Genomic DNA, 19,520 nt, shown 5'->3' with positions numbered 1-19,520 from the left:
GCTTGGGCGTGACCGCCGCCACCACGCCGCAGCAGAAAACCCTTTTGTTGATACGCCACCACTGTTTATATATATAAAATATGCTCCCGCCAGATGTAAGACACACGCATTAATCAACGGTATAATATTTATTATAAAAGTTATTATTATTATTATTGCTATTGTATTATCATCATCGTAGTCGTTATTAAAGTTATTCAAGTATTATTATATTGCTGCTGTCTAATTATTATTGTGACCGTTAAGACGAGATGGTATTATCCAGCAGTTATAAGCAACGGAAAAGGTAGAAAAAAAATATATATCTTCTACTGTTTGATGGCTGGGTGGGAGAGGGGTATAGAAGAAGTGATTAGACTGTTGCGAAAAATATAGAACCTACCTATAATCATCCCCACGGATATGATTATATGAATAAAAACGACTTTACATAGAAAATTATTTACGTAAAATTGTATTTTGTTATTATAAAACAAAAACATAGTTTCACCGTGTTTGTCTTTTTAATATCATAAGAAAAAAATATGCGTCGGACGATTCTATAGTAAAATCCATGATTATAATCATCTAGGTATATTATAGTGTACAGGATTATATAACAAACGACATTAAAAATTAATAAAATACTGTAATATGCATACTTCAATCGTCGGTTAGCGTGCATACAATAACATTATACGAATATTTTTTTTTTCATAATTATGTATAATAACATGATATATTATATTATACATATCATTACCATTTATTACAATAAATATCATACAACATATTGTCTGAATGTCTAAGAATTGTTATAATTCAATTGTTTCAATATTATTTTAGACCTTACAAAAACAGATAGCATACTTGGCTTAAGCTTGATATTTTTTTCTGTTATAGTTTTAATATAGTTTATGAACATAGGTATATAAAAAAGTTATTCATATTTTAAGTGGAGTAATTATTAAAAGCTGTAAAATGGTAAAATGTATACAATATATTTATTTTATTTTTTAAACATAAAGTAAGGTTATACTAGGTTTTCTGATAATTTAAAAAGGGCACTATGCTTGTTAGTAATAAAATTTCTTAAAATATTTTTTTAAATATTTATCATTACATTATCTTGAGACGTGAATTGTTATATAACTGAAGATACAATTTTTATTACTTGTTATTATTACATAATAATATTTACACAATTCCATTATAAAAGGTGTATTATAATTACATTAAAATTGCAGACTGTACTTAGGTTCAGTGTTTAATTAATGTATAATTAAATTATTAAAAACAAGTATAGGTATATAAAAGTATCAGTTATTCCAATAAATCATATTGTCATATTTATACATTCATAAATATATAGATTAAGACCACTCAGTTTTGTAAAAGTTTTTTAATATCTAATTAATATTAGTGATTTTAATACAGTTTATAACTTTAATATTGAACATAATTTTAAAAAATGAGTGTTTTAAGTACTTGTGTCATATCTTATAAAATCTACATAAAACAATTTTAATTTGATTTTTTTTTAAAATAATACACAATATAAATATTTTTTTAATTAACATACAATCTATTTTTTAAATATAAATATGAATACCTTATTTTAATTTGTTTTTATATTAACATGTACGTATGTATACATTTTTTTTTTTAATTCACTTAAAACTAAGTATTAAAACCACATAATATGATTTATAGGTACATCAATGGGGTACCTAATTTGATCAATTAGTTACAGATAACATATTTTATAATAAACAAAGCATAATAGTAATAATAATTGAACTGTGTGTATAAGTAGTATTAAGTACTATAGACAGAATATGATATAAATAAAAAATTATAGGTACTTGTATAATCATAAATCACATTCATTTAAAATAAATTTGTAATCTATTTAATTAAAAAACAAAGTGGATATAATTTTAGTTCTATATAAAACACCATAGTATTACAAATGTATGTAAGCACCTATACAACATTTATTAAACGCATAAATTAAGTACTTAATTATTAATATACTTCTATTGTTACAATGTATTCAAATTTAACAATATTTTGATATGAAGTAAAAAATAAAAATAAATAAAATGGCGTTGTTATAACAATATTACCTATGATTTTTCTTTAAAAAATGAATTATTATATCGTTGTTTACATTAAAAGTACACTTTGAAACTTAAAAATATATATAGTCATGTAATTTACAGTACCTAGTTATTTAGGTAATTTATTATTCTGCAAATTCAAAAAATGTATGTGTATAATATGTATGTAATCTTTATAATTTATAGGAATTAGAATTAAAATAAATAAAATACTTTAAAAAGCCTAGGTACTTTGAGAATACAAAACAATATTAAAATTGTTGTGAACATGTATTATTTACTTTATATTATTTGAATCTAAAGTAATTGTACTACTTATTTAGTGATTTAATTAGGTGCGCAATAAGAAATACGTGATTTATGAAGTTTCACCGAGAATACTAGAAAATATAATTATTAAAGTCAGATCGATAGATAATTAAAAAAATACATTATTTTACCATTAATTGTTACCTCAAAAATTATATTAAAAGTTATTAATATATCGTGGAGATATAATAATAATATGCAATATTCTATTTAGAGCGTATAGTTAAAAAGACCTATGTTTGTATATATATATATATATTTATATATGTGTGTGTGTAAAAGTATATGTTTATTTCAGGTCAAAATTTACATACATGTTAAAATGAACGCAACAAAATAGATTTACATTTCTGTGCACTCTTTCAATTTATATTTAAATTTTAAATTTTTACAGATGTATACTATACGGACAATGTCATATTATTGTTAGTTTTCAGCTTGATGCTGTAAAATTGATTGAAATGATATAATTTGATTAAAACTCTTTTTAACTAGAAACAGAGAATTAAATACACAATTTAAATGACAGATAACGATCCCGGTAGTGTTTTTGGTGATCCCAATGGTATTCGATATTTATTTGCAATGCCCTGCACGTCTGCTTGCCTATAACTACAGGCATTTTTACTGACAAACACTTCTAGTTTCTTGATTCGGTCACAAATCTCATGAATTATAGAGGCATTGTACTTGGATCCTTGTCCCAAATCCTCCATGTCTGATAGAAATTTTTCACGATCTTCAATTTCTAATATCACTGCAAAATTAGAATTTTTCAAATTTTATTAAATTTTATAAATAACTATATACATTTGTATATTATTATTATACATTAAATAAATATCAAAAAACAGTAAAACAATAATATAAAAGTATAATATCAACATTTTATGAAATTATCAAGCATGCATTATAACACTATAGCAGTGCAACATTTTCACGATTTGCTGTTCCGCATTAGATAGGATATAATACAATTTAGCATAAAACTTCTTGTTGTTTACAATATGATTACCAAATTGATTGGTACATTACATAATTTATATATAAGAATTAAAAAAAAAACTTTCTCAACTATGAGTATAAAACATTATATTTATGATGGCATTTTCCATGTTAAGGTATTCTGAATTATTTTATGCAAAAAACATTAATTTGAATAATGATAATAATACAAGGTTCATAGAATAAGATTAAAAAATAATTCAATATTTAATGATAATATGCACTAAAATGGTTATACCTTGAACTTTAGTATCCTGTTTCCAATTTATCTTCAATACAATTGTAAAGCTGCAGTATATTATCAATTTTAATATTGATTGAAAAAATGTATACTTAATTATGTATTTTTAAATTTTTAATTGTCTGTAATATTATAAAATTATGCTTAATTTACTTAATTAATCAAAATTTCTATTCAAATTTTCGGTTCAAATTTAACAAAATTACATAAAATATTATTTTATACTTAATCTTGTAGCTAAAATAGTATTCTATGATCAATGGGTTTTACCGATTAAAAATGATTTTAATATTTGAACAAAATACATAATAGTATGTAAAATTCCTTAAAATGTCTTTGGTAAATGACAAAAAAAATTATTTTTCAATAAAAGCTTTATGTCATATTTATTTCTTCATCATAAAAAACAATTAAGTGCATCACGACATTTTCTAAAACTAAATTTTATCACGTTTCAAAACGATTTATCTTTATCTGTTCATATAGCATGTACCAGAAACTCAATTCTATGAAGTATTACGGATACAGATTTCAGATTTTTAAAGCATATTATATACAACTGAATGCTATTAGTGTTAGTCTGAATAGTCCACGTTTATTACACAGATGTTTATTTATTAACAAAAAAATGTTTTACAACTATTGAAATCCTAATTCTAAATTTTTCTTTTACCATACAATAAATGATACTTTGGTACTATCTCTATATTTGTACTATACGATTTACACACATTTATAAATTTATGAAATGTCTTCTTTTTTAAAAGTGATTTTAAACGCATAATATCAATTGACACAATAAGAATATAAACTATATTAAGAGTAGAAAAATATTAATTTTTATGAAAGAAACCATCCAGTGTTGACACTTTCAACTTACTTAAATACGCATGTTAATTACACAAAAGATTTTAACACTACCTACACTTTAGTCGCCTTGAAAGATTACTGGGTGAACAGCATTAGCTAAATTTTTAATAAAGTTTTTATGAGAAGTTAGCCTATTGTGAAATATTTTATAATAATGCTCAGCTTCTTCATTTTATACTTTTTAGATTTAGATCTTTCTAAAGTGTATAATTTTATAATTATGGTAGACATTTGTTTCTTTAAAGCAATTGCATACATTTTGAAAGGTTTGGATTTTAATTAAATTTGCGTTTTTGAATTTTCCCAGAGTTAGCCAGATAAATTTTAATAGTGATTTGTACATAAATAGTTTTATATTTAGAAAAATGTATTTATTATTACATACATTAAAAAGTTTCCAGCATTTTCAGTTGATTAAAAGGTCTCTCATGAAAAACATTTAAGGAAACTGGAGAAATACTAAAAATGAGAAAACTCACTGTGTGACCTAGCAGGTAAAAAAAAATACATATGTTAGTTTCTACACGATAGAATAAGGTATATACTATGTAAGTATTTACACTACATATTATTATATATAACTATTTAATAATCGAATAATTACTATAATTTATAAGTTATCAATTTGAAGATATTGTTATACATTTTAATATGACAAAAAATAATAATAAAATTATATTGTATGTGGTTTATTTTGAAACTTATAAATGTTTATAATCGTATTGGTTAATTTTTTTGTTAAGTACGTTACAATTTTTTCTTTTATACAATTTTCTTTTTTGGAATATTTTTGTTTTTGTGTGATTTGGTATTTTTATAGTATTATCAGTTTGAAAACTTATTTATATTATATAAAATAAAGTTTATTCTTTTTACATACATATATCTACCTTCGCCGAGTAGGAACTAACACACTTACCTTTCTCTACTGTGTAGGAACTTACACGTGACATATGTATGAATTAACGTATGTAATTTTTTACTTATTATTTTTATGTATAGGAACTTATGATTCCCCAAACTATTTATACGATTATGTACAATGTACATAGCGTACAAAATATTTAAAAAATAAAAAAAAACTGGCTATGATAAATGTTGTAATCTGTTTAAAAAAAATAACAATTAATGCATATTAAACCAAAATAATATTTTTTATCAAATTTTATATAAATTTACTGATAGTTTTTTTTTTTATTCAAAGCTCACATTTATTATTAATATTTTATGGCCGACGGTTAGATCATAAGAGGTATAGAAATTTTTTGCTCTACTTTTTCATTTATGTATGCATCTCAATGATGAACCTCATTGATCAATTGTCGCAAGTACTATTATAGCACTATAATATTATAGTTAGTCATTTATGGTTTTTTTTATTTTTACGTAATTATTGGTTTAACAGACGGATACGATTATAATACGTCAGAAGAACAAATTTGCTTAAATATATTCGATGCATTTATTTAATTAGCTACTTGATATTAGAATGAAACCCGTGATTGGAACACGTCCAAAATCGTTTGAAATTCATTACTATACTGTAATCGAATACGGAATAATACATTTATTTTACTAATGACCTATACATACTGAACATGTGAACGTGCGTATGTACGACATACGCGTATATATATATACGTATGTAATATTATACACCTAGTTTTAAGTGAGAAAAATTGTAAACTCAACAATAATTTTAAATCGAAAACGAACGATACGCCACATCTGCAGGCAAAAACGACAACCGAATCAGGCGTGTATTATATTATTTTGGAGCAACGGTTACCTATACATTATATGCTGTAATAGTATACTATTTACCCACGACCCACACCTAATAATAAGCAACACTTTGCGTTCGCGAGTATTGTGATAGGTACGCGCAAAGTACAATACTATACACTATTACATTATATAACAGACATAATATATTGTGTTCAAACCGATTTTGTACGCGTTTGCGTTACAGTGTTTTCGACACGTTATCGCGAGTTGTATTTTTTAAAAACTTAAGATTTATTTTATTTTCAGAAAATTTGTTGAACGAAAAAAATGTCACACGTATATGCCATTATATACATATTGTAGGTATATTTGATAAATTATATATTCTAACATTGACTAACAATTGCTTAAGTACGACAGAAGAACAAATTAAATTTGATTTAAACCTTCCACGGAAAGCGTCTATTTTACAAGATTATTTAAATCTACTTTAACCTAAATCGTTGTATTATACGATATATTTAGTAACTAGTCACTCGTTATCTACTAAATAAAATTTAGGGTAAATCGTCTCATCAATCTCTCACCAACATTCGCGTCCATATATAATATTATATACGCCATCATGACCAAATACTATTCCATTCGAACGATATCGCAATAGCACTTTATCATATTATTATAATGTGCTGATTCTATTTTGGTTAATACGGAATTGGTTCCTGTTTAAAATAAAGTGTACAAATTGCCAATTAGTTCCCGATATAAATATTACTTATTAATTAATATCATATAACTGTAGTAGCTCTCGTCGACATAATTTTATCAATTTCGTTTGTTTTATTATTATTTTTGTATAATCAATTTACTTTTTAAAAATTATTTTGAATTTAGACCGAATAAAACTACTAACCAAGTCAGTATAACTTATGTTAACTATTAACGCAATACAACTTGTCTACCTACACTGCTTTAAATGAAGGAAAAAAATGTACAGCAATTTATTTAGATATGGCTAAGGCATTCGACAGTAGACACTGTGCACTATGGTCAACGATACGTTATTGTTTATAAAATGTAGTACATAGTCACATATACAATAGAAATATCTAGGTCAGCTTTGTTTCTTTTCGAATCTTCTTATTTATAAAATAAGAAACAAATGATCAAAATAAATGGTATAATTTCTTGTGAACAAATAATTAAATACAGTGTTCTACAAGGTACAACGCTATCTCTAATGTTTTTCATTATAAAATAAAACGATATTAAATTACTTGACCTAAAAAGCCATACAATATGTTATGCTGATGATACTGTCTTAATATTTATTGGTCGTTCTTGGAATTACATATTTATTAAAACTGAGGATGACTTGAAATACATTGATAAATTGCTTAGCGATAACAATATATTTTTAAACATCAACAATTCTGTAATTTTACTTTACTCACTGTCTTAATAATATTGTAAACTATAAATAATAACATACAAATCTACAAAAATAATTGTATGACAATTATATTGTAAGCCGGTTATTATCATACAAATATTCTGACTTTACTCGACATTTTTTTTTTATTATTAATAACGATTTATAAAAAATCCAGTTGGATACATTTTTAAGCTTTTTTCCCGAGTGAAAATGTTTTTATTGGCATTTAAAAAAAAAATAAATCTAAAGTTGCATTTTTTTATAAATAGACCAAAAAGAGTTAAAATATTTTAAGAATTATAAAATTTAATATTGGATGAGAATTTAAAGTTTAGTTTTTACTGTTATACATTTTTGAATTTTGACAAAATAAAAAAATCAATTTTAATAAAATACTAATTTAGAGTGAAAATTCACGTTTTTTCTTATTTTTTTTTCGATTTATGTTTGCTTTATTTGTATACACCTCTTCTTCAAAAGTATAAACTGTACTAATCAAATTTACTACCTACCAAAAACTATCCCCAAAGTTAAAAATTAAAGCTTTTTATTGTCCCAAAATGTAATGAATACAGACACAAAAAAAAACACACACACACACATCATAGTAAAATCAATACACTCATCGCTTTTTACTCTGTATTATATTGAAACATCGAATATACTTATTCCTATTTTTTTACTTTGATAATGAATTAAGTCAAATTTTGAATTATGTAGATTTTTATGTTTAATAACGATACAAACTTCTATTTTTCAAATGAGAACCAACCTTATTGACTGTAAATTATTAATCAGATGATTTTTTTTAAAAAATATTGATGTATCTAAATGAAAATTCGAAGAGTAGATTCCGAGTTATAAATGGTTTTGACAAGAATATATTTAAATAAAAACTAAGAATATGTAATTTTATACTCGTGCAATTTTTACAAATTATAAAATGAAGATAGATTAATATAAAACTACTAAAATATTCAAATCAACATTGCTTTGTATCCTTCAAATTTTAACCATTTATTATCTTGAACCTACTATGATTGTAACATGTAGTTAAATAATATAAAAACAATAAAAATTTTTAAGTTTGATTTTGATACGTAAATATTTTTTTTTAAATTTATCAGTTTTACAGTATAAAGAAAATAATTTTTATTTAAATAAAATGAGTTTGTATCGTCGTTTAAGATTTATTGACCAGTATAAAAATCTAATCAACTAAAAGTATAGCCCTTACGTCATATTAAAATATATAGTTATACGAATTCTTAAAATCCAAATTTTCAAAAAGACATCAATCAATATGATTACGGTACAGATTGTCGTGAACGATAAATTTATATTATCGTCATCGTGTTAAATCAATGAAAGAAAAAAATGTAAAGCAAAGTTTGGGTTCACAATTATTGGATCATAAAATTAGCCGTAGTTCATTAAGTGTGCGAAGAGTTTAAATATTAAGTTCAAATTTGAAGTTTAAGTATTTCGGACTTTATTATGTAGAATATAGATCATACTTTTATCTTTTCATTTTTACTCAGTTTTGAAATATTCTATTGACTTTTATCATAGGCGTCGATTATGTGTATTTTTTTAAAAATTTAATAACATTATACATCAGTATAAAATAATAAACTATACTTTTAATTATGTAGCGCAAAATGCTTTAATTGAAAATATGGATGTTTAAAATATATTGAATGTTATTAGGGGTAGGTTAATATTATTCATCCGCATTAAAAATTAATAGATAATATTTAGTGATGGGAAACAAATATTGTGGAGGATAATATGCTTTGCCACTTCACTCCACTATTAATGCATAAACTTAAAACGACTATAAATTATAAGTTGAATTCAGTACCTATTTATTTATGTGTAAAAAATATAATTTACACAAATATCGCGCAATAGAATAATATTAAGTTAAAAACACATATTATATCACCCCACTCAGTTATGAGTTAACAATAAAAATGAAAAATCTAAAAAAATCACTCTGCGTAGGTTATTCTTTAGTACTCAGTCGATAACCCAACGTAACTTTTCAACAAAATCCGTAGACAACGTGAAAAAGTTTAGTATATGTATAATATATTTTATATTTGTATTGGTCTTACTCATACATGCAGAGATTCTTTTTTTAAAATATTTTTCTTTGAATACTGCGTTTTTGAATAAGAATAGTACTCAAAAAGTTTCAAGTACACTTAATACTATCGATTGAAATGTAATCTATTTGGTACTTTTGAATAGCCAATAAGTCATTTTAAAAGGTTTACATTATTTTATGATAAAAGTAAAAAATATGTTATAAAAAAAAACAAACGTTTAAAAACCAATACTGTTTAAACCAAACTACGGACTTTTCGAATGTGACTATTTATCACTATTTATCAACTATTTTAGATTTTAAATTAAATATGGACAATAAAACACAAAACATTGATTTTCCATTTAACGTTGTTTTTTATTTTACTTTACTATTCTCGATTGATTGACGTATTACTTCATGCATGGTCCACATACTATATTATAATACTATATCACGAAATCATGAGAATAAGTGTATATTGTACTCATATGTCTAAGTAGATAGAAATTAATGCGTGTTTGAGTTCATATATGATAAAAATAAACCGATTAAGTGTGTATAACATGAGTTTTTTGAATAGAATATACCTATTATTGTACTTTATTAAAAACAAACGCAATATTTTATAAACGATATTCGTTCACTATATGGTAAGCCGATTACTGTTGATGATTAGTTATTATAAATGTATTATACTTTATAGTAAGTATAATTCAAACGGACTTTGACATTTAATAAAGTAAACAATAGTATTATAATATTATTGTGTTATTTTATAGATCCTATCACAGACATTAACAAACGATACTACTTAGGGCATGGCCGTTTTCGACTAAAATCGTAGATACTCTTCCTTTTTCGGCCTAAATAAAAATTGTAATATATACTTAACCTATTATTATTAATTATATTTTAAATTATTTACTATCTTTTATTTTACAACATCTTAGACAACTCAAATTTTTAATAATTTTTATTTTTTATTTAATAAAATTAAATAATTATTAATTATTATTGATAAGAATGATATATTATTGTTTATTTATATATTGTATATAATTTCATACAGTTTATATTTTTAATAGTTTTCTATATGTATAACATAAAGTTTTAAAGTAATATAAATTATATAATATCATTACTATTAAACTTTATATTTTGGCCGAAAAGGGAAGGGTAAATTTTTTGTCAATAAAGGTCTCACCCATCACTACTAAATGTACGTGAAGCGATTTATTCTAAGTATATTCGTATAAAAGAAATAATAAAAGAAAATTTTTATTATTATCATATATGATATTTCTGTACAAAAAGGTAGGCAAATACTTTTATGTGAATTACATTTTCAAATAAATTGATTGACACGTTTTATATGGTATTGACAAAATAAATAAAATCGATGAGAATAGTATAATTATATTAAATAAATATATATTTATATTTATGTTTATTATATAAGTTATTGAGAGTATATTATAATTGTTATAAAAATAAACTCTCTTCTAATAATATTTGCAAATATTATCACTATAAGATAGTAGAATATAAATTAAAAATTTATTGGATCATCAATATATATATATATTAAAGTATAAATAATTTAAGTTAAAAGATTAAATGCTTAATACTTTAGCTAAATGGTATGACATTTTTCTGAAATACGCGATATAGTCATAAGTATAATATGATAAACAAAAATTAAACTCATTATTTAGGTTAAAAAAATCTTACAATTAAATTTTATTGATTTTAATAATAATTCAAATTTGAATACTCATAAAAACACAATATTATATAATACGTCTTAAAATTAAAATTAAAATTTTAAATTTATTATAACTATATTTACAATATTCCATATATATAAACAGTTATATACTATTGCTACGTATAAAACTTGAAAATATATTTCAATATTGTGGGATAACGAACTTTAACTTCTGAATTCCAAAAGCCATTAATTAACTTATAATTAAATTAAGTTATATTAAAAATGCTACTAATTAGTACTTAATAGTTTTAATCGCTTTTTTTTATTTCTCAATTATAAAATTAAGTTTTAATAAATTTTTATAATAGCACCTAGATTACCTTCTATCTGGATGTGATTAAAAAAACAAAATTAATTTGTCAAAAACTATTTAAAATGTATACACTCTTCTAAATAAAAACAAAATTAATTCACGTCTGTCGATATGTTTTCGTTGACATATACACACGAATTGTGTAAATTTATTACTGGTGCAATACGCACATCTAAAGGTGATCGCATGGTAAAATAATTGCCAACGTATAAATTAGTTGCCTTTGAACATCTGAAGTTAATTTTAAAAATAAACACTGCTTACATTTTAACTTGGATTTAAAATTAAATTCTTATGATTTATTGAACAAACTTTAGATCTATCGTCAGTTACTATTGTTCATTAATAGTAACTGACAATAGTATAAAGTATTAGACATATTAATTTTATAATCGATAATTTTATTTAATTTATAATATATACATTATATATAGCCAGATTTATATTATATTAGTTTTTTTATAAACTAGAATTAGAGTTTCTAAACATTTAATTTTAATCTGAAAATCAAAGTAAAAAAATATTTTCATACTGACATAGTTATCATATTTATTTAGGGTTTGTTTCCACTCAAATACTTTATGAGATGCAACCACGTGGGTATTTATATTTTGCACCTTACAATTTTTTTTTGTGCCTATACAAACATATGATGTATAATTTTCATTTGATGAATAACGAATTCGGTATTCAGTAAAATATAGTAAAAAATATATTATGTATTCTAAATTATAATGAAAACATAATGTACCTTATAATATGTATTATTTGTTTATTTTTACACATTAAAACTAAAGTAGCACTCTTTAATCCCGAACATTGTTTACAATCACCATTGCTAAGAAATTTTTTTACGCCACATATAAACTTAAAATTATAATATTTTATTCACAGAACATTTGCAAAAACATATTATACAATTCGTTGGTACCAATAAATTAAAAATTATGATTCAATTAATAATTTGTATTTGTGTGAAATCGTATCCCATAGCCATTTCATAAAATTAAAATTTGAAAAATATATTTTTCTTTTATGTTTCAATCATTTATTTGGCTCATTTATGATAATCTTCGAAACATACCCACGAATAGACGATAATCTAAACAATATACTATTGAAAATATTTATATGTTTTGTGTTTGTAAAATTGGCCGGTTAGTCGGTTAGTGGCATAACTGGATACAAAATTAGAGGAAACAAAATAATTTACGAATATTTTCAAAAAATTGAATCCATAACCTAATTTGTTACTTTTTCACAAGTCTTCAAACTCATTTTAAAGCATAGAAACAAATCGTAGTTATACTCATATCGTTAAATAATATTATGTAACCGAGGGTGCATTAAAAATAAGGTGCCATAACTTGTCTGAGAAAATTAATGTGATAATAATATTCAGTGATCATAAAATAGTTTATATTATAGTCAAATTTTTAAATTTTATTTATATACTTGTAACACAATAATGTTGATAATACGTCAACGTATTATTCAATCTTCAAATCTTATTAAGTTATTAACGTATGTTAAATGTATTGTTTTATTTTTATTTTATAAGGTTTGAATGTTTCTACTGTTAGCATATTTTATCTAAAAAAAAATAAAACTTAATCCAGTCTCAAGGAAACAAATGCACAATTACACCACTAACAACTGAGGTTAAATGTCAAGTAATAAGAAAGGCAATTATAAACAAAGCATTGACATTTTTTAGTTACTGTAAATTTTGTACTTATACTCAGTCTAATTTTTCAGGCAATAAACATATAATATATAAACGAAGTCCTGATTTTTAGACTTTGTATACTATCTTTATATTTAATTATTTAGCATTACGTACTAGAAGAGATAGGTGATTCTTATTATCTTCTAGTATTTTCTTTTTTTTTTTATATTAATTGTATTTAAATTAATGAAAGTTTGTTGAGTTCGTTAATTTCCCGTTTTTAGATATAATATATGTAATAACAATGTATTGATGTATAGTATAACAAATATAAGAATAAGTACCTAACCGATGGTTCTCAAGAAACAAAAAGCTTACAGCATAAAGTGCAGTAGAGCTCAAAATATAATACCATTACTTTACATTATCTTAGATCATATACAATATGTTGTATATGATCTAAGATTATAATCTTATATTTTAAGGAAATCTCTTTCGAGTTTCGATAAAAATCATTTTACCGTCTTGTGTGTTTGTTTAACACAGGTTACTGGGTTACTACATAGTTAGTGTATACAATAAGGAATTAATACAATTACTGTCAAAGAGGTTTTAAAAATTATAATTTCTATTAATGAAATTAATAATGGGTATGTTAAACAATAAAAAAATTTAATTTATTGAATTTTTAATATTCTTTTATATTTATTGTATACTACTCTAATTATTATATGGTGACCATTTAAAAAAAAATAAAAACGGGATAGTTGTTACACCCCCACCCTTAAAAAATTATTGATATTACTTTACCCTTTAAAGTTAATTAACCTAACCTAAATAATAAAAGTGTTCGAAAATGTTTAGGAATATTTATTTTTTATTATCATAATGAACACAATAATGTTGCATTTAAAAACTAATACAATTATTTTAAATAATTAGGAAAATTTTCTTTTAATAGAATAAATTAAACTAGGTTAGATTTGTTTCATAGATCGATTTATTTTAAAAATATAATGTAATGATATATATAAACGGGATTAAAACGGGACCATTTTCTAAAAACGGGATAAAAAGAGTCCGGTTCGAAGTTTGTCGGGACAACGAGACACGATGATCAAAAAAGGGACAATCTCGTTTTAAACGGGACGTCTGGTCACCCTAAATTATTACTCGTATTAATAATAAATATCTGTTATTTATAATTATTTTTAATTTTCTTTGAAAATAGTAAATTTTTGATTATAGGCATTGAAGAAACAAGAATATATTTTTAGAACACCATATATTGTATAATAAAATATATTTTGTATTTTATTTTACTCAAATCTGGTATACACTAATTTATTATGCATAAAAAATATATATATTTATTTATTTATATAATGCATTCGAGTATTTTAGTATTATATTATGAATGTACAAATTTAAAAATAACAGATTTTAAACACGAAATTTTTAACACTTAATCTCAATAACGAAACCTTCTAATACATCTGTTGTGATAGTTATTATTTATCTTTAACTCGAACTTTGTTTTTTTTAGGTATTAAAACAATAAATATTAATCAACATAAAAACTTTGTAACATTGAAGAACAATAGATGGTTTTCGTATTTTTAGAGTAAGTAAACATGCAAACTCACTTATAAACTAATTCAAATACCGTCTTTTTTAGTTATGTATATTTCGATATAGTAATCATACTCAATTGTACTGCTATGGAGGTTTAGTTTTAATGGGACCATAAATACAATTTTTATTTTACGTATGTTTTTTCAGTACTTTTTTTTTGTAGAAAATCAAGTACGACTTGATGGTGAACGTTCTACCAATTTATTTAACATTCAATGTACTTATCAATTAGTTAATATTTATGATTTTATTTAAATGGAAGTGTGAATTTACAATGGTTAAAAATTAAAACAATTAAATAAAAACTGATATATACTATTTGCAATAATAAAAATTTCGTTTACGGAAGGTATGTCCACAATGCACTCCTAAACTACTCAACCGATTTCGAGTAAATTATGATCATTGCGTGTGATTTGGTCTCTATCATAAGATATGATAATTTTTATCTAATTAATAACCTCATTTTTCTACCTGTTTATTATGTTTAGCGCTGTTCGATTATTTTTAACGAATGAACATAATTGGTTAATCGATCGAAAAATGTAACGCTGGGCGGGACAGTTATATAAAGTTGATGTGTCGAAAATATCATCCATACACATCATCCATAATCAGAAAAAACACCAAAAATATTATTTATCCTTCCACTAAATGTTAGCATTAGGCAACTAAATTACACAGTCGAATTTTGTACAGGCAACGAAGTGTACGGAGTTTAGCTGGGTATTACGTATTGTATATAAATATTAAAAATCTAAATGTTACTGAAACCATGTAAATGTTTGATCTGTTCAATTGACTATGACAACAATAATCAAGTTAAATATAAGTATCTATTTTCATCTGGCATAGAGTACAAAGGAAAAGGAAAAGGAAAAGGAAAATTAATTTGATTTATTATGTTATAAATTCAATTCTATGAATATAATTATTATAGGTACCTCATTATTGAATTTTAACTTAATACTATATGTATTTATTTTAATAAATCTTAAATTATTAAACTATTTTACCTGAGTTAATGAGTTCCTCATCAGTACATTCATTAGTAGTTTTCGGGGTATTGGGAACTTTAACTACAGCTACCGGATCCAATTTAGTCACTTTGCCGTAAGCCATAATACTCTGCAGTTTTTCTTTTTCTCCGTTGTAATTTTCTAGCAATTGTTTACATTTAATTATTTATAAAACCTAAAACTTGTAATTTGATTACAATTTGGTAGTACGACCATATATGGCGTACTATTTTTGTAAAGTTATTTTGCGTTTACTTTGTTTTGAGCTCGGTTTGTAGGCTTCCGGTTCATAAGCTCCAGACTCGATGATATTCTTTAGCGTTCGCGGTCTGGTCGACCGATACCGCTTGATGGGATTTGCAGACACTCCGGACACTGGACGGTTGGATATCGTTGACGACGAATCACCGCCGGATCTTAGCCAACCCTGTAAAGACTTCCTTTGTAATGTCGTTAAGCGGCTCTCCTTTATCAACTCTGCGAACAGCGTTTAACGGAATAATTTTAATCATATATTATTACTATTGTTACTATGAAGTGTTTACTAAAATGCTACGGTTTTAAAAAACAGGTCAAATCTGATATTCTTGGTCCAAAAATATAATGTGCTTTGAAAAATTATTATTATTGCAATTTAGAATTTTAAAAAATCAAAGCCTAATTTGGAAGCTCAGCAGTTATTAAAGTAATACATTTTTCATTTACTATAATATAATTGATGTAGTTGTATTTTAAACTTCTAAATAATATGTATACAAATTATATAGTATTAGGTAATCAACTATTCAAACAATAATAAAAATGTATATTAATAATTTATGTTATGGACTTAGAATATGTTATAAAAATATTATATTGAAGAAGATTTAATGTTGAAGTCGCTGACGATTCAATACGTACCTATAGCGTAAAGGCATACTTATAATTATTTACTTTCGATATAGAATGCATAGTGAAATTTTCAAAATGTATATCTCTTACGTGTATTTTTTAATTTATCCTTATGCAAAAAACATTGTTTATACTATAAAAAATGCTTTGATTTTAAGGGTGGTTTCTGGTATCAATTTGGATCTAGTTTATATTTATAAAGAGGAATGGTTCAGAGTATAAAAATTCCATGTACTTATCAAAATAGTCATGAATATTAAATTACATACAAAATACAAAAAGTTAAATTGTTTTCATTCAGAATCGTTTTAATCGCGTAAAATAATTTATCATTGAAATCAAAATTAACCCACCTATTATAGTGATCTACTAAATGACAAAGTATATTCAACATCTACAACTATATACATCATAATAGTTATTACTCACTTGGACGAATTTTATATTTTAATATATGTTACAAATTTTATAATTACGCACTTTTTATCACATGTCTTATTACTTTATAAACCTAGATAAACAGGTAAAAAACGTATAATATACAATTTAAATATTATTTAAGTATATATATCACACATAAAACGTATATATTATTTTGTAATATTTGTTTGAACTAAATTTTTCTACACAATAAGAATCTTGATCACATTTTTGCACTATTCTTATCAAAATCCTTCGTGTAATATAAATAATATTGAATATTGATTAATGGTATTGTAAGCTAATACATTTTATTTTCCTAAAGAAAGAAAATAGGAAATCTGCATATAAGTACGATTAGTGCCTTACTGCCTTATTTATTTAATTTTTAGATTTATAAAGGTAAAAGGTAATTATAAGGGTATATAAAGGTATTAATAAAGTAATGAGTAATGATATACGAGTAGTATAAAATTAGAACCTTGCAAACGTTTCATAAAAGTGTACCATCTATATTATAAATATTTTGTTCAATGGTAATAAATATGTTATTTTTGAATATAAAATGTTGTGAATTTCAGTCCACATTATTTATTATAATATATATTTTTTTATTATTAAATTAAAATGTACTAGATAAATTATAATTATTATTATGTATAAATCTATAATATTATAATCTATACGTATTTATTTATTATATAAAAATAGTGTAACACAGAAAATCTGATTAGAAGATAATTTCTGCAATAGCATAGGAAGTAACCTACACATTTTTATTTTTGTAGGAAGGACCCTTTTTGGTCCATTGAACCTTTATTTGTTAGATATACAAAGTAGCTTGGTATACCTACAAGAAAAACAACTAAACAAACATATCGAAAGGTAAAATAATTATTTTACGTTAGATGTTGATTTTATACGACCTTGTATATTTTTTACTCTTTAAGACAAAAAAGATTTTTCACAATAAGAAAACGTTGTCCGTTAATTTTAAATTGCACGTTAGATTCATTCAAAAAGTCAACCCTAAACAATTCTTTGGAATTTTTCCAAACGCTAAATGTTTTATTCGTTTATAAGTTGATTATAAAAAAGAAATTATGAGATTGTATTTAAAATTTCTCACCTGAAATAAATTATAATATTATATAAATAATATTTTTAATAAAATATTTCTATTTATAATTGTAAAAGCATTTTTAATAGTATGATTTTTTTTCTGTTCTTAATTCGCTATAAAATTGTTACAATAATAAAATGAATTTGACAGTTTAAAATTTAAAATTACGATATACCAGAAGCAACTATAATTACTTACTAAGTATGTGAAACAAAAATACAATATACGTAATTATGTTTAAGTAAAAGTTTCCTTCAATTTTACAAAAGGAATATAGCTATTTTATATATATTATGCTTCAATACTTTTATAATAATGAACCAAAACGAAATTTGATAAAATTAATACAATTATCTATACAGTTATAGCAAAAAGGTAATTTTTGTATCACATTATACTCAATTTTAGGCTACTGATCACCATTTACTAAGTTTAATAATTTACTAATAATTTATGCTATTTTACCGTTCAAAAATTGTCGAGTTTCCGAGCTGTATTCGGATGGTCTAGATGCATTAAAGATTCCACCTTGATTGCAAATTTTTGTCCGATACGCCATTTTAATTTTCCTATGATAATAATGATTGTGTGATATAAACAAACTTTTAAACCACAATAAAATAAGTAATGTGTATTAATCTCTTTAAGAATATTATATCAATGAATCAGTCAATTTTACGTTACATAATTTACCATGGTTACTGACACAATCAACTTGGTAGTCACTAAGTAAGTACATACACAATACAATAAGACGGTAAACATAAAAATATTATTTACATGACTTATTATAAGGTTATGTTAAGTTAGAATGATTTGTATTGTAAACGTTGTTCTATATTACACTATTTTTCAAAAATTATGATAGTATAAAATATTTAAAAAAAAAAATTT

General features: G+C 23.6%; 1 protein-coding gene across 1 annotated transcript; it reads right to left on the bottom strand.

Moving 5' to 3' along the window:
* Positions 1-2,929: 2,929 nt before the first annotated feature.
* On the bottom strand, positions 2,930-19,190 carry LOC113554600 (UPF0193 protein EVG1 homolog). Its single transcript, XM_026958512.1, has 4 exons — positions 19,092-19,190; positions 16,448-16,669; positions 16,190-16,333; positions 2,930-3,168 (listed from the first exon to the last, which is right to left on the bottom strand). Exons 1-4 carry the CDS (start codon positions 19,183-19,185, stop codon positions 2,930-2,932), a joined length of 699 nt encoding a protein of 232 aa, XP_026814313.1. The 5' UTR covers positions 19,186-19,190.
* Positions 19,191-19,520: the final 330 nt, after the last annotated feature.

The sequence above is a fragment of the Rhopalosiphum maidis genome, chromosome 2 (genome assembly GCF_003676215.2).
Source record: "Rhopalosiphum maidis isolate BTI-1 chromosome 2, ASM367621v3, whole genome shotgun sequence".
NCBI classification, from domain to species: domain Eukaryota; kingdom Metazoa; phylum Arthropoda; class Insecta; order Hemiptera; family Aphididae; genus Rhopalosiphum; species Rhopalosiphum maidis.
This window is presented reverse-complemented; position numbering and strand designations above follow the sequence as displayed.